General features: G+C 41.9%; 1 protein-coding gene across 5 annotated transcripts in view; it reads right to left on the bottom strand.

Annotated features, from left to right (window-relative positions):
* The window catches only part of LOC108935228 (voltage-dependent R-type calcium channel subunit alpha-1E-like), a 98,818-nt gene that overhangs the window by 59,420 nt on the left and 17,304 nt on the right, over window positions 1–22,094 (bottom strand). For all 5 annotated transcript variants that reach the window (XM_018753663.2, XM_018753662.2, XM_018753667.2 and 2 more), the window contains exons 3-5: window positions 8,939–9,202; window positions 1,827–1,932; window positions 541–680 (exon numbers count right to left, since the gene is read on the bottom strand). In XM_018753663.2, the coding sequence (XP_018609179.1) occupies window positions 541–680; window positions 1,827–1,932; window positions 8,939–9,202 (510 nt within the window). The remainder of the gene's footprint in view (window positions 1–540; window positions 681–1,826; window positions 1,933–8,938; window positions 9,203–22,094) is intronic.

Here is a 22,094-nt window from a genome sequence, read left to right as displayed (position 1 = left end):
CCTTGATTACTTTTTCATAATGCATGTTTGTGTTGTAATACGTACCCCAGTTGTTGTTCTCTTCTTTTTCAGACATGGTTGTAAAATGCTATATGTACTCTTGTTTGTGTAGTGTTCTATGTTATTGTTTGTTGCGTCGATAAAAAAATTTTAAAAAACCTGTGGCCACTCAATGAGGCAGATGCAAATTGTGTACCAAAGGAAAAAAGCATATAGTTTTGTGAAGAGACCAGGTTAGAGTAGAACATATAGAATTTTACAGCTTAAGCTTACCTTGTCTGAGATCACCAGCTACTTAGGCAAGTGTTACACATTTGCTTTCATATCTTAGGTTAATATGTGCAAACCCATAATGTAACCTATCACAAACACACTCATCTGCTTGGTGACACAATATAAGCTGTTAGCTAAAGTCCCACAAGTAAGCCAGCTGTTAATCAGGTCCCAGTCCAATACAACACGATGCAGAGCAGCTCAAAAACCTGAGGAATTACAATCCTGAAAGGTGCCTATAGCTTTTCTCAGTAGTTTCTCACTCACCCACTGAGCACAACGATGAAGTCCATGACATTCCACCCATTCCTCAAGTAGGAGCCCTTGTGGAACACAAACCCCAAAGCCACCAGCTTGATGCCTGCTTCAAAGCAGAAGATCCCAATGAAGTAGGGCTCTGTTTTTTCCTGAAAAGTATTGAGATGTTGGGAGTTTAATCAACTGCTCATTCAGATACAACATGAGAGAGTAAAAGCCAAACAGTGTTCATTTGTTGCCCTCAATCTGTTCCCGTTCCTTTCAAGATTTTCTGTAATAACCATAAATATTTTCTTTAAGTGAGCAGCATATTACAGTCATTATGAAAATGGATTTGTAACCTCAAGCTTGCCATCTAGGAGGGTTCCTGTAGCTGTATATTTGGGATGGGTACTTAATCTGAACAGTTGATATAAATCCTACCTGTGTATGTAGGTAAAAGTATGTTTTTGCTTTTGTGATAATTTAATTTGCGAGGATGATGGAGAACAAATGTAGGCTAATGTCACAAATATACTCAAGCATAGACAGAACAATTTACATGGTAGGGCAGCCTTTAAAAAGGTCATTACACTCCAAACTGTGGGAGAAAAAATGTGAAATGGGATATTTTTCTTCTTCCTCAAATAAAATTTCACTGTATAGAGGTAGAAATGTATGGCTCAATACATTTTCAGTAGAGCCCTCACAGGAAAGGGTAAGTTTCAGACACACAAACACACATACACACACACACACACACACACACACACACACACACACACACACACACACCACACAAGAGAATTCAGAGCCACCAACCCAGCATCTGAACAGCATGTCTTGGGATGTGGGAGGAAACCTACGCACACATAAAAAAATTTTGCACACATACACACACACACACACACACACACACACACACACACACACACACACACGGGGGGCAAAATCCTGAAAATCTGGAGCCAGGAGGCAACAAAGCATAGAGCCATACTGAATTAATATGTGTGCTGAATAAATATGCATACATGTATTGTAATTGACTGAAATGCATTTTATTTTCATGAGAGTAATTAAGGTAAAGCACGATGATCTCTCAGTAACATTAAATCACGTATCAGCAAACATAAATCCTTATTTCTCTGTTACAAAAGTCTTATTTTTCTGATCATGGCAAAGACACTCACAGCATATGTGCTGCAGGTGTGAAAATAAGCATTTGTTTTCAAATGTGGGTGAAGGTTACGTTTGTGCAACACTATGGACATTGCTGCAGGGATGTAGGAGGTGGGAGGCGGGGAGCTTGCTCTCACCAGTCTCTTTGACATGGGCGTCTTGTCCTCTCCTGGTAGGTGCTGCTCCAGGGCCAGGACGATGCAGTTGGCAATGATTGTGGCCAGGATCATGTACTCAAAGGGAGTGGCACAGCAACAGTTAAGGAAACATGCTGAAATGTTCATAGAACCAAGTGATTGTGCCAAGGCAGAGGTATAGCACAAAATAACAGACTGCAGGTAAGGTAGGTGAGAATTTTCAAAAGCACATATGCACAGTAAAATCAAGACCTCACTCAGGCTTTCCTTTTTTATTTAGTACAGTATTATTCAACTGTTTTTTGTCTTGCCACATTTAGACAGACAGCTAGAATTACTGATGCTTTTGTTTGTCCACAGCTATGGTCACTCATGGTCCACTGAAAAAACTGAACATCCAAGTAAATATAATATCCTGTGACTCCACTTTGAGTTACATTGTGTGAAGCACAAACAGTACCAATAAAGATAAAGCCTCAAATTAAAAAAACATGACTGAAATTTAAATAAATAATTTCGAGTATGGGAAAGAGAAACCATATACTGTTAATCTTTTTTGCATTTTAGCTTTATCTCGCAATTTTTTTTCTAGTCCATAACCCATTTTTTAATCCCTTCCCCATGAAACGCAGTACCTGCAACAACTTGGGAGAGGATGCAGAAAGGCACACGATGCCCACGCCCCCCCTTCTTTTTACTCTATGGGTTGAAGAACCATGCAACACACTTTGTGGAGATCTGTTTGGCTCCATCTACGCCCTGTAGGCATCCAGTGTACTACAGCATACTATGGAGGGGCTCCAGTCAACTCACTCATGCAAGGGAATATGCAACAAATTCTGCTCCCTGACCCTCTCCACCACAGACAATGAAGTAGAACCCAGGCCCCCAAAATAGGATGTGTGTAAAATTCCTGGTGCATTACAAAGGAAGCACCATGAGTTTAATTTTCTGACCTGGATGTATGAGAAAGAAACAGTCCCACGGTGGGAGGCAGAAGAAGACCATGTATGTGCCATCTGAGGTGTGGAGCAGAAGAAAGGCTTCTCCTTTCTGCTGGTGCTTGGGAGAGGAACATTTCATGGTTGTGTGGGAGGGTCACAAAGCCTGTATTCAGAGGTGCCTTGGAGCATTGGCTTCACATCATTGGCACAAACTGCACATAATTTCAGTAGGGTGCCATACCACCGAAGTTTGAATCAAAACTGACACTGCCCAGCTTCTTGTTATTTTCTGCCCTCGGGGGAACCATATGCATTTCAGGATGTATGACCGTTCTGAATATGTAATATGAACTCCAATTGTTAAAAAGTCATGAGCTTCAGCAGTTTCAATAAACTATCCAAATGAACAACCAACACCCCATCTTATACGTTTACACTTATGACAACACTATGGTTTAGCTGGCAATTCATCATCATCATCATCGTAATTATACTAACTTATTTTTTCCCTTTTAGCACAGTCCAATCTCCTACCTGACTGACACCGTGCTCCTCTGAATCCTGACCACTGACTGGCACTGAGACCTGAGGGATTGTTCCTACAAATAGACACACTCATCGGATATAAGCTACATACCATACAAAGAGAGCTGGGAGAGAAAGAGGGGTGATGGAGGGTGAAGAAAAGGAGGCTGGAGTGGGGAAGGAGTGGCCTATGAAAATAGGGCCACACACTCTATGCCCTCTTCCAAGGTGTTCCCTGGAAGCCCCAAAGATTGGGCGGTTAGAATGCTGCTTATGGGATGCAGCTCGCCTTAGCGCACTGTGGTGCCCACGTGGGTGCTCCTGTACCTGCTTGTGCACACAGAAAAATGGTGAGAAGAACAAACAAGCCAAATCGCCTTAGCAGAAGAGGGATGGAGATCGCTGTAAACAACAGTGGCAGCTACTGCATGGGGGGCAGGGGGGTTTCAACAAAGACACCCCCATTTGGGGATTCACTGCAGGGAAGCAAATGCTTGGGCAAACAGTGGATCGCTTCACATTTGAATTTCTCAAATCGCAACCAACGTGACTTCCACATATCAACCATAGCAGGAATTTTTTGCCAAACACTGACAAAAAAACATGCTCAGAACAAAAAAGAAAGCTATACTAAGAAATCCGACTTGAGAATCTGCAGTTTGAAAACATGAGGCAACAGGTACATTATATTTACATATTGAGCAGACACTTTTCTCTAAAGCAACTTCCAGTGAATTCCATGTAGTGTTATCAGCCCACACACCTTATTCACCAAGGTGACTTACACTGTTAGATACACTACTTACAATGGGTCCCTCATCCATACATCAGTGGAACACACTCTCTGTGTCACTCACACACTATGGGGAAATTTGAAAAGCATGTCTTTGGACTGTGGGAGAAAAATCACACAGACACCAGAAAAACATTCAAACTCCACAGAGATTGAGCAGGGATAGAACCTATGTCCTCACGCAGCAGCCTGGTGCTGTGAGACAGCAGCACTACTTGCTGTGCTACTATGCCACAGATGCTTGTATATTGGTAGCATACTGGCAAGAGCTCTTGTCTCATAGTCAAAACACCCAGGCTTAATTCCAACCTCCTGTTATAGTACCTGTAGTACCCTAATTACTTGTATTAAGCTCCTCCAGTTAAAGTTATCCAGCTACATATGTGCATAAGTAATTGTAAACAGCTTAGTATGCAAGCATAACATTGTAGAGGATGGAATCCTATAGTTCCTACATGGATCAAGTTCAGTCTGAAGTACAAGAAAAAAATACTGGTGATTGGTGATTTAGGGAACCAGGTGCTCTGTAAACACAGTGAACAGAAAACTAGCTATCCAACATTATTGATTTTCTTTCAGATCTGAGAGTGCATTAAAGCCAACACTTTTTCAAGACTTTTGAGAGGTCTTGACAAATTAATGTTACAAAATGAATTCCATAAACAGACAGCAATACACAATGACATGGCTATACCTACACAAAAATCTCAAAAAAACAGGCATTCTGCTGCACTTACACACACACCCACAGCAGACTTAATTGCTTGCATGCACATACCCGCATACCCACACACACACCCACACACACACACGCACGGACGCCACTCGGCTTCCTAAGCACCCTTTGTGGAGACGGGGAATGGCATTGCAAACAGTCTGCTGTCTGAGAAAAAGAGCTGTATCCACGGCAACAGGCTCTCTCCGCTCTCGAAAAGAACTCATGAAGAGTGCTCACATGTAGCAGGTCACATGGAGCGCCAGCATTGCTGCTCCCCACAGGTTGCTCTTGTTTAAAGCTTACCAGGTCATCAATAAAAACACAAACATGGTGTCAGCTAAAGGCTAATATTGATGAATAGCTTCTGGTAGAGCCAATGGAAATCCCTAACGGAGAAATCTACTTCTCCGTGGCCATACATATACGTACAAGAAAATGTGAATCTGACACCCACATCTCTATTTCATTGTTTGATTTTTGCTTCTTCTTCAAAATTGTGTCATTTACTCAAAACGGATAGTCACAGGGAGAGCTTCTGGGATCTGTTACTCATTGACAAGCCCGCAATGGCTCCAGTGGAACACGTTAAAAATAGCACAAGCCGAGAAGATAGAATGTGATCATGTCTTGAAACGATGATGGTGGCTCCAGATATAAAAAATTTTTTCATACAGCTTAAATTTACAAGTTACACTTAAACCAAACGGCACCTGAATGACACATTTACACCAAAAATAAAACGCTCCAAAAACAACAGTGGTAACTGAAAAAAAAAAAACAGCAATAACAATAATAATGATAAACTCCAAGCTCTCCAAGAGACTCTTTTCCATCCACCTACCTCGTCACCTGTACATCCTCATCTGTCAAGATGCAAGGTGCAAACATAAATCCCTTCATTAAGCCATTTTAAATGTGTTACTTGTTTTTGTTTTTGTCTTTTGTTAAGCTCAGTCTTTTAACGGGGCCCATAATCTCTGACACAGGCGTGACATGTTTAATGGGTGTGTAGTACTGCATGGGATATAACTGTGATTGTGTGTCTGTGGGGAAGATAAGAATACATATGGGAGGTCTGAAAAAGCAGTTCAGTAAAGCAGGTTTATGCAGGTCTACACTTCAATCATGATCAAAGTTAGGCGTAGTCAGGATAATCATCTTGTGTGATTGCCAAGTGAAGTATGTATGGCCACATCAGGTTCCTGCAAATACTGTGAAAGGAAGTAGAATCAGAAGGTCTGTAAAGCATTTAGACAAGAACACGGTATTGCTCCAACTATTTCTACTACCTACCTACTAATACCTCCTAACATGGTATTACTGCAACTATTGCAATTACTATTATCAAGCTTGACACTTGTAAACATACTTTTCTCGCTACATTTTTGAAGTGGGGCTTTGTGTTGATAAAACAGTATTTCATTAGATCATTTGCACATGTATTTCTAATGAAATATATATATTGCCATTATTTACACCATCAAGATAAATCATATTAGATATTTCTAACCTTCAAATTGTAATTAAATCACAATTACTTGATAACTATAATGAGGTATACACAACAGACGACCTACACGAGGAGTGCAAGCAATACATTAATACAGAAGTACTTCTTCAAGTACAAATATGTACTGAAAGTCAAGAGGCTCTCAAATGAGTGTAACCAGGTACTCAGCCTATGGAAACACATCAGGACCAGTAGGGAATGTACTCTACGTTGTACCATGGTTTACATTAATATATTTAATTAAATGGTGTTTTTACATAATGAACATAAAGTGGCCTTCAATGTAATAACACTGATGAGACATCACAGCAACAAGCACAAATCTCAGCATTTACTTTCACATATCCAGCTGTGATGCTTATGAAAACAGTGACGTGTCTATTGTTTGTTCTTTAGGGTGTTTTTTGTTTTAATGAAGTTATGACTACTCAATCACACAGTGGCTGAAACCGCTTGCCCCAAGCAGGGTTGCAGTGAACCGGAGCCTAACCCAGCAACACAGGGCGCAAGGCTAAGGGGACAGGGGACACAACCAGGGCGGAACTCCAGTCCGCCACAAGGCACACTAAACCAGGACTCAAACCCCAGAACCACCAGAGAACGGGACCCGGCCAAACGCCCCATGCCACCACACCCAATCACTCACCACCAAAAACCATTTGCCTTAATGCAGGGTTGCGATGGTCCTATTCCAGAGCTTATTCCAAAAGCAGAAGTGGTAGGCCAGGCAGCGTACATCCACTGCCAGTCTATCGCAGGGCAATTACACACACATACCAATTCACTCACACACATGCTATGGGTGTCTCTTGAAATCTCAAAAGTTTTTTTTGCCTACTTCCACACCTGAAAAATTAATGTTGCTGTTTTTTAAACTTCAGAATATATTGAAAGATAACATATGCAATATGTACAATCCAAAGTAGACTACATAAAAGGAAGAAAAAAAAATGCAACTATAAACACTTTTTGGTAGTCAGCCTCCTCCCCACAGACAGTATATGAAGTAGAGATGCACAGCAAATCAAGAGCTTCTGGAATATGTGTGTATAAACATTCAGCCAACCCAGAAGTATCAGGAATCTGTACCTGACTTTGGTGACACCGTGAAGCAAAGAATAAGGCATCTCAGACTTGGAGAAAAATTCTCCCCTGACCCCTCGCTGCACAAGCACAGCTGCCTAAAGTTTTTCCACTGTATAGAGAGACTTTTGAACCCAAAACAGCAGTACAGTGTTCCTGCTTGCATTTCCATTTACTGTAGTAGACACTTATAATTCAGTCGCACTCAACCAGAAGCTTTTGTGGGGATAGGGCAGTGGGATGGTACAAAAAAGCAGATCAGAATTGAGCGTTCATCAGAATGTTACACAGACAGATCAGCATAGCAGGTGGTCAGCTGTTTTATCTCAGTCCAGAATGTGTGAAGATATAGAACTTATGCAAATACTTGAAGTTTAAGTGCAGTTGAAAACAGTGCCTTCTGGTATATTTATATTAACTATAATAGCTTCTTCCTCATTATTTTTATGATGATGGCAATCATTATTATTATTACTATTATTACTATAAGTACTGCATCCAGAGACTTAACAAAACAAGGGACATTTAACCAGTAAAAGCAAGAGAAGGTAAGTTATTTTTCTTCATTAAGAAATAAATACTGGTTTAGCATCACTGGAACTCTTTGTCTACCCACCAGCTTAACAGTCATTGAAAGAATACGATACCACCCTTAAATGCATTAACACTGACCACCACTACAAACTAAAACTGAGAAAAGTGTGTAAATTTGGCGTGTAATGTCAAACACATCAGATGTACAAAAAGGTTGTACAACTGCACAGGTTGCCGTACGTAACTTAATGATGACCTATATAGGATATAGCACAATACAATGTAAAATATATTTACCTTTATTCATTTCTACTAACATTTCTTACTGATTTTTTCCAAACGTTAAGATGGCAAAGTAATTAGTAAAATATAATCTCCACTGCTCATTCATTTTACAGGGTCGAGATGGATGATAATTAGTGGTTAGTCATAACTGACTGCTGTACTTCATCAAAATTACTTTATCATTCATAAAAAGACAGAATGCATGCAAAAACAATGTCCGTACAGCTTTGAACAAACAATAAAAGGCAGAATTACAGCGTAACTCGACCGAGAAGAGTGTCGCTGTCTGTGGTACTGAAATTTGCAATCGCCTTTGACACTTTGTCCTTCCCTCTTGGCTAATTACATTGAACTAAAATTCAAAATGCAATTCGATGGCTACATTCAATAAAGATTATTATGAATTGCGAAACATACTACTGAGGTTCGAAACTGCTCTGGTTTTCGAAGTTCACTGGCTATCTGGGTCGCAAATGAAATAAAACTGTAAAGGACACCTTTGGCCGATGAACACAACAAACTGAAAGTTGCATTAAAACAACAGGTGCCCAGCAAGGCAAATGCAAGGCGTTGCGGAAGAACCTTGAACACGGTAACGTGGTGTGGTATCGCAGCATCTCTCTCCATGGGGAGATGGAGAGTGAGCTAAATAGGGCGATGGAGGCTGTGGGAGTGGGTTATCGGAACAAGTTTCTATATTACCTTCACCCAAAAGGATATGGCCACTCTATTATCTTTCTTGCGTATTTTCTAACTATGTTGTCCTCTGCGAAGATGAAGAGGGATCTGTTGACGGTGAGGCAGTTCTGCTTGACAGGGATGGGGTTGTACAGGGCCATGGTGCGAGCTCTCTGCGCTTTGTTCTGCTTGAGCGTAGCCGAGCCTCCGGCCGCAGAGCCGGCCGACCCCTGACAGTCGATGAGCTCGGAGGCCCCGTCCCCGGACCCCAGCGCGCCGGGAAGGTCGTCTCCAAAGCGGGCCATTCTGAGAGAAGCACAGACGGTGGACAGCGGGTCGAGCGTTAGCCCCTGGACACCAGGGCAGGTGAGCAGAAGCAAACGAGTTACAGGTACAAAGGGTTTTCCATTTCATTCATCCATGACAGTTTCTTCAAAATGTTCTCTAGGCGAAGCTACGGCAAATACATCCGCCAAAAGGACAAGATGACAGGAGACTTTAATCCCTTAAAAAGTACCGAAAGCCAAGTTAAAGGGAATTTTTAAGATGCCATCATTAACTCCGCCAATCTCAGACAAGTGGAGGGGAAGGGAGCTGCAGAAACATCATGTCACTCCTCCAGCTGTGCCTTGTGGTCCCGCTGAGGAAACATCTGAGCTCGGAGTTTCGCCTGGACAGAAGCCGCTCCGCGCCGCGGTGCGAGGTCCGAACGTTACATCACCGAGGGTTTCGCGCTCTCGCCGCGCTCTACGGCACCACGCAGGGCTCCGCAGCGAACGACAGCCCACTGCCCCTCAGAGCGCCACTTGCACTTCGCGAGCCCGCGCGCGACCCGTCTTCATCCTCCCTCACCGGGTGTCACCACCATGCCTCAGCTCCTCAGCTCCTCCTCTGCAAACTTCCCGCAGCCTTTCCCGCTCGTCAAAAACAGACGCGATCCACAATTACAAACTTATTTTGCCTCACAGACTGTTAGTGCGGAGTAGGTCGACGCACATCCAGCGAGGTGGCAAAACAAACAGCTTTTAAAAAGAGGTAAAAACCGGAACTGCAAAGAGAGAAGGAAGCCGGTGGCCGCGCGCTCTCGGGGCGTGCGCGTCTCTAACCAGAACCGTACACGACAGGTGGAATGGAGCGCGAGACGTCGGAGAGCGGCGGGAAAAGCTCGCCCGCGCGCTGCAGTTCCCTCCCCCCTCCTCCCCCCACACCCACGTATACGGGATGGTAATTAATCTGAGGTGTTTCTTTGAAGTGGATCTCGAGTTGGGGGGAAAAAAAAGACCGTAACCATGGTGATATCACTCTTTTGAAAGGTCACGCACGAGTACTACTTCGCTTCTTCGAAAATGCCCCATATCAAAACTGACATTTTTAGAAATGGTCATTTTATTTTCCATACATAGTAAACTTCAGGTAACGTTATTACTGATTACAGTAACTACTCTCTGAAAATCATGGGGCTGCTCTTTTATACTCGGAGCAGTACCGGTGTCTTCCAGTTCCTGTCGTATCCGCTTCCACTGAGTCTGTACACTGAGAATGCACAGACTCCATCGTGTATCTACACACTGACTGAGACAGAACACTGAGACTTGGGACTAAGTCTATGTAGAGTCTATGCGCAAAGCCTGTACTCTGAGACTGTATACTGAGTCCATACGTTGGGACAATACAACGAGTCTCTACAGAGTACATACCCTGGGACTGCACACTGAGTCTGTGCACAAAGTATATACCATGAGACTGTATACTGAATCTATATACAAATTATATACCCTGAGACTGTACAGAGTCTTTACACTGAGACAGTACAAAGAGTCTCTACAGAGTATATACCCTGGGACTGCACACTGACTCTATACACAGTCTATACCCTGAGATGGCACAGTGGGTCTATACACATCTTCTATACCCTGGGACTGTATACTCTGTTTATACACAGAGTCTATAAACTGAGACAGAACAATGAGTCTGTACAGAGTATACACGCTGGGACTGCGCACTGACTCTATGCGCAGAGGGTGTATACAGCGAGACTGTACACTGAGAGTCTGCACCAAGTACAGTGTGGAGAGACCATCTGGGAGACAATGTGTCTACTGGTCTCACAGTGGAAGTTTAAGGCGCCCCTAGATGTGAGGTAACCATGAGCTGCACTGGACTCCACACCACACTTAGAGTCATATGTCGGAGGCCTCACAGCCCCAGCAGAAACACATTTTCAAGCCGCTCCGTCTTGCTTCCTATCGGTGGTGGGAAGAGGCCACCGATCCAGCTCTTGCTCTCCTGGCGAGTGGGAGGAATGCTGCATATTCAACACGAGAACATGAGCCATGTCGCTGACAAGCCAACGTGTCGGGGAAAAAACGTGTTAATTCCTACGGAGAGAGCGGCAGTGCTGTCGGTTAAACCCGCCGTGAGTCGAAGCTTTTTCAACGAAACCTGTGCAACATGAACAAAGTGTAATCCACTTGATCAAATGAAATGATGGCTCTCAAATGTAAATTGTGTCATTTATGAATACAATATTTCTTTCTGCTGCCTCATTATGCTCTGCTTTGTAAATCCATATATGGGATGTGTCACAACTAGGGACTGTGGGTAATGTAGTGCTTACAGCTGTCACCTTGTAATCTGAGGGCTCTGCGTTAAAATCTCACTTCCTGCTGAAGTACCCTTGATGAAGGTACTTATCCTGACTGGATACAGTAGGAATACCCTGCTGTGCAAATGTGCAAATCGCTTTAAAGCTGACTGTACAACACTGTATGTCACCTTGAACAAAGGCATGAGATAAATAAAGGTTAGTGACCACCATATCAATGGCATTCTCTTACTTGGTATCTTAGAGAATTAAAATGCAACGAGAGTAACATCTTACAACCCAGTGCTGTCTTTTATTGCTCTGAATCCCTTCCTTGCGGCCTTCATAAATTTGGGGAGCAAAACAAACGAGAACCAAAAAACAGCCAAAAGTAAGCAGCTATTTTTACCAAAGTGTGTCACAAACGCAAAATTGTGGTGAAAGTCCCTTATGTACAAGGAGAGAATACACCCCTCTCTTGGTGGGGGTGGAGCGATTACATTTGCTAGTAAATCAGGTACCGAGTTCCGACGGTAAACTCTCCATTAGCTGAGGAACAACTGTGATACTGGAGCGCTAATGAAGAACAAGTGATAAATCAATTCAAATCCAGGTCATGATAACAATATCTGCACATGTCAGGCATAAAAATAGAACATGAAACAGATCTCACGGTTCCCCTGTTTGAGACAGGAGACGGCACAGCTGCCCTGAATTCAGCACCTCACACACGCACTTATATGAAAGCAGCGATGGATGGGAACTAATTACACGTGTGAAGTGAGAGCACAAAGAGCCATTCTGAGACCAGCAGCCTGTGACAACCTTATAGTCACTGTTATAATTACAGTCTTACTACATGTTAAGCCAAAGCAACGCAAGAGCACTTCTATATATTAATAAAACGTATTCCACTTAATAAAAATGATTTATTCACATCGGAACACAGCTGATTCTATGTGCCTGCAACCTTCCTTCCTGCTTTTCAAATTTACCAGCCAGATGATTAATGACTTGTTGAACAACCAGTGCTTGTACACACATAAAAGTTCATGTAAGAACAGGAATTCCCAAAAAACCAAATGGATCGAGAAGATATAAGAGGATGACAGGAACAGGAGTCGAGAGAGAGGTGTTCCGAAAGTAGGGTGTCAGAGCCGGGACGGGGGTAAAAGACTGACAGGCATGGCAGCTGTACTCCCGTTGTTGTTTTCTGTTGCTTTATGAGGAACACAGCTTGCCGATGAAGACCTGTGGTCTGACAGGAAGCAGAGGCATGACGGCCAGTGAGATGAGTGTGACCTTTTACACTTCAGTAGTCTGAACAACCTGCATTTGTTGTCTTACTGGATTTATATGTTTAAACACTTATTTACAGTATAACGTAGGGCTGCTGTCCATATCTGCACTGGCATCAATTTACTGAATGAACAATAGCGAGAACCTTGTTTTGACTTGCTATGTTGATTGTGACGACGTTCATAGTAACAGCAACGGTATTCAGAGTCACTGCACTTTCGGTGATCATCAGTAGTTATTAGACCACGAGGCACAGAGTTGACATCCAGAGTTCACAAAGCAGCCATGTAGTTTTTCGCTGTTGTTCAAACAATGAAGAGAGCTTTTATTTTGATGACCCTGTTATACTGTTTGATGCGCTAAGTTGCTTTTGCAGCGTGTTAAACATTTTGAGGCATTTTACACTCGCATGCATGCGGTGCTGTGAAAAATACTGTGCTTACATTTTTTTACATAACGTTGTGCACGCCTGAATTCTGTTTTGTAAAACTGCACACAAAAATAAAAGAAACACAGACATTAATGAGGAACTTAGCGGATGTCTTTCCAAAGTAATTGTCCTATTTTTGAATTTGACTCTTAGTCTACACAATATTTATACAAAGGAACAGTGCTTTGTGTCAACAGCAGAACCATACCAGGGAATAGCTTGACCCCAGTGCTCCACTTTCTGTCCGTATCCGTAAGCTTTTGATGAATAGCATGCATGACAAGACAGAAATATAAATGTTAAATTATATAATGAAAATTTCAATATATTTAACATAAGGAGGGGGTGACAGATAACATAAACTGACAAACTTTTTGATAATGCTTGTTGACAGTTACTCCAGCTACTTTTCATTTATCAGATGACTTCCACATATTGGCTGAAGGGACACAGATCTGATTGTTTTTCCATAAACCACACAGCCTCCTAGGAATTTCTATAATAATGAAAAACACCAGTCACAGAATGTCATTTTAGAACAATAGTCAATATAATTTTGAAATTACAATAATGTCATAAGTAGGCCATGAGATTCAGATATAAAGCAATTAATCATCTGAAATTAGATTTTTACATGGGTAATGAGAATTAACTAATAACGTGCTGTTTATGTGAAAGAACTTTCCATTGAAGTTTATCAGTAAATTTATATAATTTTCATTGTATAACCCTACGGGGGATATACATAAAAAGTTATTCAGCAACTACACTCAGAAGTTCATGGCACTATGAAAATCATTAACCTGAAATATTGCCCATGTACTTACCAAGAGGAAGCATGGCCTTTTTGTGAGCTTTAAAGATTATCAGTCAATCAAAACGTTAAGCATATAGATTACCTGTCAATTATAATATCGATCCACAGCTAATTCCTGGGAAATTTCTCCAGCACTTTCTGGCAGTAGCAAGAAGAACTGTTTAGACTTGAGCAAAAGCTCTTCATCACTGAACTGTCCAGAGTGGTCAGCTGTGGTGATTCACAAGTGGGTCAAAGTTACGACGCTTTGCTGTTCTCCTTCTAATGTACACATTTTATGTAAACACCCTTACATAAGCTCTAAAAGAGCACCTCGGTGGTGTCAATCTGAAGTATTTTTCCTTTTTTACATGTTGCACCCTTTTTTGTCCTCTGAACAGCAGTTTCCATAGCAACAATGCACACTAGAATTTCTGTTCTGTTCTTTCAACGTGTCAACACAAAGCTCAGTCACACAATAGTCAGACCAACCCTTTTCTGCACAGAGTATGCATGTTCCCTGAGCAACTTCCGAAAAACAGTTTCAAGGTTTCAGGTCCTCGGCAACGATATGACCACACAGGGCCTTGAGAGCAGCGCTTCATTCACCCCTGGCGAGGGGGACGCAGAACTAACGTGAAAGAATCCCTTGGACGTGCGCATTTCAGAATAACGCAATTAAAATGTAGTAAAGAGCAACAAGTGCACGACATTACTCATGTTTTTTTTTTTTTTTGTAAGATTAACCATTTTTGCTTGACAGATTTTCTGCCATTTGCTGCCAGTCATAGATGAGTACACAGGCGAGAAGTGGGGACTCCTGTCTTTTCGTTGGCCGTAACACTTGAGACTTGAGAGAATGGTGTAGCAAGAAGAGACGGAAGGTGGAGTGCAGATTTAACTTAGCTTATTACATCTTGCCATGTATTTATCTTTGCAGCACAAACACCAATCGGCTTTTCTATGACAAGAACATTGTGTCACCTCAATGCATGTCAGTCAAACTCTCAAAATGACTTGGAACCTTTTCAAACAAACATCTGAAATTACTGCCTAAAATTGCTAAACTTGTAATCACCTTGGAAATGCTGCCTCTAACATGCCCCGAGTTAAAGTATTTATCAGCGCACTTATCACTTATCGACGCTGAAGAGGAGAAACGAAACACATTTATGTAATTGTCGCAGGATTTCAACCCTGCATTCAAGTGGTTTGGTGTTTTCATCCCTATGTTACCTAGCAACAGATTCCCTCTATTCTAAGCTTTGCTACCTTGGCCTTAACCATTACTCGGGCTTATATAAACACTTATATTCATCATTACCCTTTAAAACATGAGTACTAACCATCGCTACGTCTCCTCGTCATCATTGTGAATCTGAAACACACCAACAACGCATGTTATAGGTCTGAATCTGCTTAATCAGAATGTTTTTGAAATGCTATAGAAATTGAAATTACTTGCTTTAAAGGGTTGTGCCAAGCTTTTTACTCGTTAACTAGCTGGTGGCGCCGTTAAAAAGTAGAAAAGAAACCACGGGATGATTTCCACAAGTAGCTTTTGAATACATACCACCAAATACCTGAACTTAGTAATGCTGCCCTGGGCTGTCCCCGCTGCCCTGGCCTTCCTGTGCCTAAATACTGCACACATATGAACTGGTACATTTTCCTGATAAACCACAGTCAGTATACATTATAATACGGGTGTAAACAAGTCCTGTTCTTTGGTGGACTTCAAAAAACTCAAGACACTTACAAATGTGTCTTGTACAGAGCAGTTTTCATCGTTCAGCAAACAGAACTTGAAGCAGATGGAGAGGGATAAAAATTAGTTCATCCTGTGCCACTTATAACCACACAAGTAGCACAGTGCGCCTTAGTGAAACGTCTCTCTTTAATTTCAGTTTGTTCCATTCGCCGCTTCACTCTGAATAAACCTTCACGTAAAATTCCGCACACAACTGTAATTTGTTAGTTTTTAAACATGATTGTTAGCGTTTAAGATCCCCCAGCATGGTTATTTAGATACCCCTAACACAGTTATTATTCCCAAAGAGAAAATTACCACTGCTTAAGATTTAATGAGGTATACTTGCACACATCAATCATGCTGTCCCTTGCATTGAATGTTCATAAAGCAATCAGTGTTTGCATGATTGATTTTTGTTTATAGTAAACACGATGCTGATCACCGTTTTTTACTCTCCACGTGTTGCTGATCACCATTTCATCAAGTCCTGTGAAGAGAAGAGTGGACAGAGTATCGAAATCAAAGACTGAACCTCGGTAGATATCCGTAACATATCCTAAGAGTTTGCGCTCGGTGCACATGTCCACTGCAAAGACAAGGTAGCTTATCGGAGCTGTGCAGGCCTTCTATTAAAACAGTACATATTTTGCAGTTAAAGATGACATTAAATGGATATAAGTGGGGATGACTACAAATGTCCTCTGGGAAACCTTGAAAAACAGCAACTGGAGAGAAGAGGGACAAAATAATATATGAGAAACGTTCCTCAAACAAATAATGCTGAAAAATCTCGAGCCGATCACTAAATCATCTGTTATTCGAGAAGTCTGATATTCCCACAGACACAGAGGTGTGCAGAACTGCTGTATTTTTTAGCAGTCCCAATGCACGCCTTAGTGTTTTCCTGGTTTGACTGCACTCAAGGGAAGCATCGCGGAGGCTGAATCTGCAGTCCCTCTGCGATGAGAAAGGACTCAGCTAGGAGCAAACCAGCAGTGACACCTGTTCACAGAGATTTACCAAGGTAATGAGCAATGCTGAGGACAGTGGCACCAGGGCACGGCTGCTAATTGTTTCTTAAGTCATCGCAGACCTACACGTCATCTGGATTAACTGCAAAGTTGGAGGTCCAGGTACTGGGCAAGTTATCTTAATTTCACAAGGAGATGTAATAGATCATAAAATGTAATAGTCAGCAATGAGCAGAGACGGGGTGCGAGACAGCTCCTCAAAGTTGTCTACATATAATCTTTTCAACTGCGATAAACAACATGCATTAAAAACTGATTTCAAATGTGACATAAACAACTGTGCAATGGGTCCCTCTAGTGGAGATGAATTACACAAAAAAACTGCATCTGCATCTATTTTTCATTTCCTATTTTACATCCCATTGCCACACAAGAGGTACAAAGCTTCGGCTGAATGTATAGGGCACTTCAACCAGGCTCTGATGAAATTCTGCTCAGACACATTGGAATAATGAATAACAGCACTGACGGCTCTTCCGGGTGACTCTCTTTTCATTCCAGTCCATCACAAAGTCCCATAAACATGTAAATCGGTCTAAAATTGCAAAGGCCTGGCGTTCTGTACAGCTATGAAAGGTACACAAATAATGTGGGAACCAACTAAACATATTTGTTCATGCATTGTTAAGTGGCCTATACATGCACCTAAATGAACAAAGTGCCTGGCAATATCTTTTAAAGCTATATTGACATCACTAAGATCTTTTAAACAGCATATTGAAATGATCCCATTGCTAATAGACCGTTGATGAGTATTAATATATAAAGTAAAAATGTAGTCTCTTCGGGGAAATGTATGAATATAGACTCAAAATGAAAACACCTTTTGGGAAAGGCTTAAAGCAATGCTTTCTGTACATATATTCGAATGCAGGGATTACCACATCTTTCAGGGTGAGTCAGTGACTTGGTTCCACATCAGAGATGCAGAAGAAATAGTCAGAGAACAGATCATTCTGCCCCCTCAACGGCAAACATGTGAGGAAAGAGGATTTCTGAGAAGACCCCCATTTCGAAGCAAGATCACTGCAGTAAGGCTCAGGTCGGCATCTAGTACCTCACCTGATAAACACCTCAGGTGGGTACAACTCCACCTGTTCACAACCTCAGTATATACACTTCTACCGGTGTGACAGCCTCATTCATCCTTACGTCCTCACAGTTTTTTTTTGCCCAGTTAAAGAAGTTTGTTTTCCATTCATTTATTGTTTCATTTTAATTCACAAGTCAGTGCCTGCATTTTGGCATTTGAATGGAACGACAAACAAGCAGATGCACAGCATGTAAAGCTGTAACTTCCCTTCGCTGATGATCTGGCCACTGCTATGCGTTCACCATGGTAACTGTGATTTACCCAGGCTGCGACGGAACGTGGCACAGAGAGGCCACAGACAGGGTGGGGAACATGCGCACCTTAGGACTGCTGAGGCTCGGGTTGGCGGACGGCCGGAAGGAGGACAGATGGCACTGCAGAACAAGAGCACACCTATAAGGGGGGGTTACCTAGTGACAGCGGGAGATCCAGCCCAGTTTAGCACAGCGACGTTGGCCATTCTGCCCAAGCGCCCCCACTTCACTCATGTACACACTTGTACTGTAAATATCTCAGCTCTCTGCTGAGCTGCCCCCCACTCTTGCCGTTAGTCAGTCTCAAAGAACAAACTAATTGAAATTCCCTTATTTAAAGATCATGAATTATAGCAATTGCAAGACAAAATGGTATTAAATGCTATCTTTGCTATACATAAACATGGCTGTGTGTCACCATGGAAATCATATTACATTTCAAAAAAGAGGAAATGACTGCGGTTATTGTGGAGTGCAAAACTGGCACACAACAAAGAAGGAGAGGCTGTTTTTTTGCCTTTTTAGATCCAATAATATTTGTTTATTTGCTTTTTATCTGAAATGGAACTACAACTGAGATTGTGCAGTTGCCAGCTAATAGACACAAGATGTTCCATCAGCACCGAGAGAACCTAAATGTGAAAAAATAAGCAGTCATATTCCCTATATTGTTCTGTTTTTGCAGCGGTGATGAGAAACAAGAGAGCAGCCTGAGTGAATAAAGTGCAAAGCCACGTGTAGGACGATGTCCTTTCCCCTCCGTTTTTGACCCTTGTGTCAGTTTTTCTGCTCTTCCGCACTTTCATTTGTTCCATCTCCACAGAGAGCCATCAGCTCAGGTCACTGTAAAATGGAACAGCATCATCATCATTATAGAAATACATCAGCCTCGTCCACGGCCTGTGCAGATGGACTTGATGGACGGCGAGAAGAGGAATGTGTTCTGTGACTCTTGTCAGTTTTTTAAAGCAACTCTTCCCACTCACTGACATATTGACTAAGACGCTCCAGAAGGTGCCGCACCGTAAAGTGGAAACAATAATTTTGTCACAAATTAGCAGCTCTTTTGTGTGTCTACGAACGACTTGCCTCACTAAACCCACTGAAAAGAAACATGAACTGCCTGCTGGCTGTAACCATGATCTGAGGACCACACATATCTATAAAGGCATTCTTTTTTAACACAGTGCGCTGTGCTTTTAATAGTCATTACCAATAATTACTAACAAAATATATAGCTCGAATAAAGTAATTATCGGCATATAGCTATGATTTTGAAGTTATATCTCTCTGGGTCTCCTAAATGCTTGAAGAGAAAACATTAGCAGCACAAGTTATAAAGCAGATGAATCCTTACAAAAAGCAACACTACTAAAAGTCAGTAAAGGGAAGTTCATTCCTCATGTAAACGCTAATAGGCAATAAACAACGTCGCTTAAATTTCGCATTATAATTGTTCCTGTATACCCCCTCATTAGAGAAAATGTTTTGAACAACTTGACTGATACTGTACTCCGATCGCAGCTGCTGGGCTATCAATAAAACTGAAGTTTGACGATTAAAGTGAGGGATTCGAGTGCCTTCCGTTTCAAGGGCTATTAACAAGAAAGCACGTGCATATGGAGCGTATGATACGGCATTGCTTGGGCTGCAAGCGCGCGGATCTGCAGGAGAACAATGCAGTGAATAGAGTGGATGTTGTAGGGAAAAAGGATATGAAGTAGCAGAGGATTCCGCTTCACGTGCGCTGGCATTAAGGTGGTGTGAGTCAGGCATTTCACTGTCCAGCTGGAACAGAAACCTTTCTGACACAGCCTTACTGGCCAAATAGCACTTGAATAAAGTGTTCAAAAGCCAGTACAGAGTTCACCGACCTCATGAAATCAGGTAATTCTGATGAGGCTCTTCTGTAGTATTAGTATTCACCTATTGTACGCTCCAGGCGATGACACCGGATTCTTTTTAGGAACCTATGTGAATCATTTTAAGGTTAAATTATTAATGCTTAGCTAAAAGCACAAGAATAGCTTTGCAATGGCTTCTGGGAATTACAACAGTGATATAATTTCATGCAGAGCTCATATGTTACATTGCAAAATCCAAATAAATTGTGTATCGATCGTTAACGAAAATATCGTAATATAAAAACGTGTGTCTAATTAGTAACCATAAATATTTCTTAACTATGTTTTCACAAAAAACTAGAAACTGGACACAAACGCTCTGAAACAGCTTGAGAAACAGTAACTGCTCAGTGTTCCTTTCTAGATTGTTTATTATTTATTATTAAAATATGTGTCAGTACTCAGGAAATATAACGCATACTAACATAACACATACAAAATAGAGCGCGTTATATTAAATTTGCCATAATAAAAAAAACAAAGAAATGGCATTTAACTCATCTGTCAGTGTTTCATATAGTGTACCCTTGCTTTCTAAATTGAACATGGATGCAAATATTTAGACAAAGGGTAGGAACAGATCATTTCCTGGGATTCCTCCATAAAGGCACCACAGGGTTACTTGATGAATGTCTTTCTGCAGTCAGCATACAGCATTCACATTAACGCCTCAATTTAGATACGGCATTGCAAGATCTGCCATTCGTAAGGAATATAAACTCAGTTTCCTCCTTTCTTATGTTAAAATGCTACAGAGTATAAGATGGCCTACTGGGGCTACTGACCCCAGATCAGAAAAAAACCATGCTTTAAGAAAGCCAAACTGTCATTAGTGGGTTATGTGCTATGACACAAGGTTTATCCGTATGCAGCCAAATCCTTTTTGACAACGTGTCACGCTTTCAGATGAGATTATGACACATAAGTTGTGGACCAACAGATTTCTGACTTGTCTCAGGAAAAGAACATCTTGGGCTGCCACCAGCTTTCCGCCATGACTCTGACACAGGTCTTGAACCCATATGCGACATCAGAAAAAATCATTTCATCCACGGCTGAAGTGTGATGCTTCCTATAGGAAATGACATTTGAAGCAGCGACACTCCAAAAGGTGCAGGTGTCAGATGCTGGCCTGGTGACACTGTCTGCTTCACTGGTCCTTTGCTGTAAACAGTGGACAGATTGTTGACGGGCCGTGCATCGTTTGCCGCTATCGCCAGCTCTCAGTTTGGACTGACGCTCTGGCAGCTCTGCCGTCATTCAAACGCTTCAAAAATCAAGCTGTCTTTGTTTAACAGGGCTGACTCACAGCGAACAGGCTGCCGCAGTAATGCGGATCCATTCAGGTCCACCATTATTTGGTCGTTGTTGATGTGCTTATTACTGTTTGTTGTGATTAACGTATTTATATAAAATGCATTCTTTTGCCAGATGCTTTTTTTTTGTCAAATTTCAAATTGACTGCTGTAACATTACCAGCCTTCTGACTCTGTAAATCCTAAATCACTGTTATTTTTATGGCAAAGCCACAGTGTGAGAGGAAATTAGTCACTACACACCCCCGTTGCATGTTACTTGCAGCTACTTCTTTCCAGTGGATGCATTAATAATTAACAAAGATATTAAGTGTATGCTCTCATTTTTATTGCTAAATAATAATGAAAACATTGCAATATTTAGCTCTGGCAAAGCTCTCTAAGCTGCCACCCCCACCTGAAGACCCTCATACCCACAACGGGTGGATGAGGAACTCCGCTGAGAATGTCCTCACCCCCCCGGCCTTCGCCCATTGGTGTGCAGGCCCTCCGTGGGCGATGGAGGGCCATTCTAGTGGCAGAAAGGAAGACAATCGCAACTAGAGGTCCTGCACCCACACATCCAGCAGCTCCGCAAGCACACTGCCTTCCATGGATTTATTCCACTACCCAGAACCCTCTTCCCAGCAGAGAGACTCACTGGAGCCTGTCATTAAGTCATTAAGTTAAAAATGGTACTCTCATTAAGCAGTCTACACTTATTTTCTACCTTCAGGAAGCTAGACTCCCCAGAATGTC

Source organism: Scleropages formosus, chromosome 3 (assembly GCF_900964775.1).
Source record: "Scleropages formosus chromosome 3, fSclFor1.1, whole genome shotgun sequence".
NCBI lineage: Eukaryota > Metazoa > Chordata > Actinopteri > Osteoglossiformes > Osteoglossidae > Scleropages > Scleropages formosus.
The sequence above is the reverse complement of the archived record's forward strand: the minus strand, read 5'-3'. Positions and strand labels throughout refer to the sequence as shown.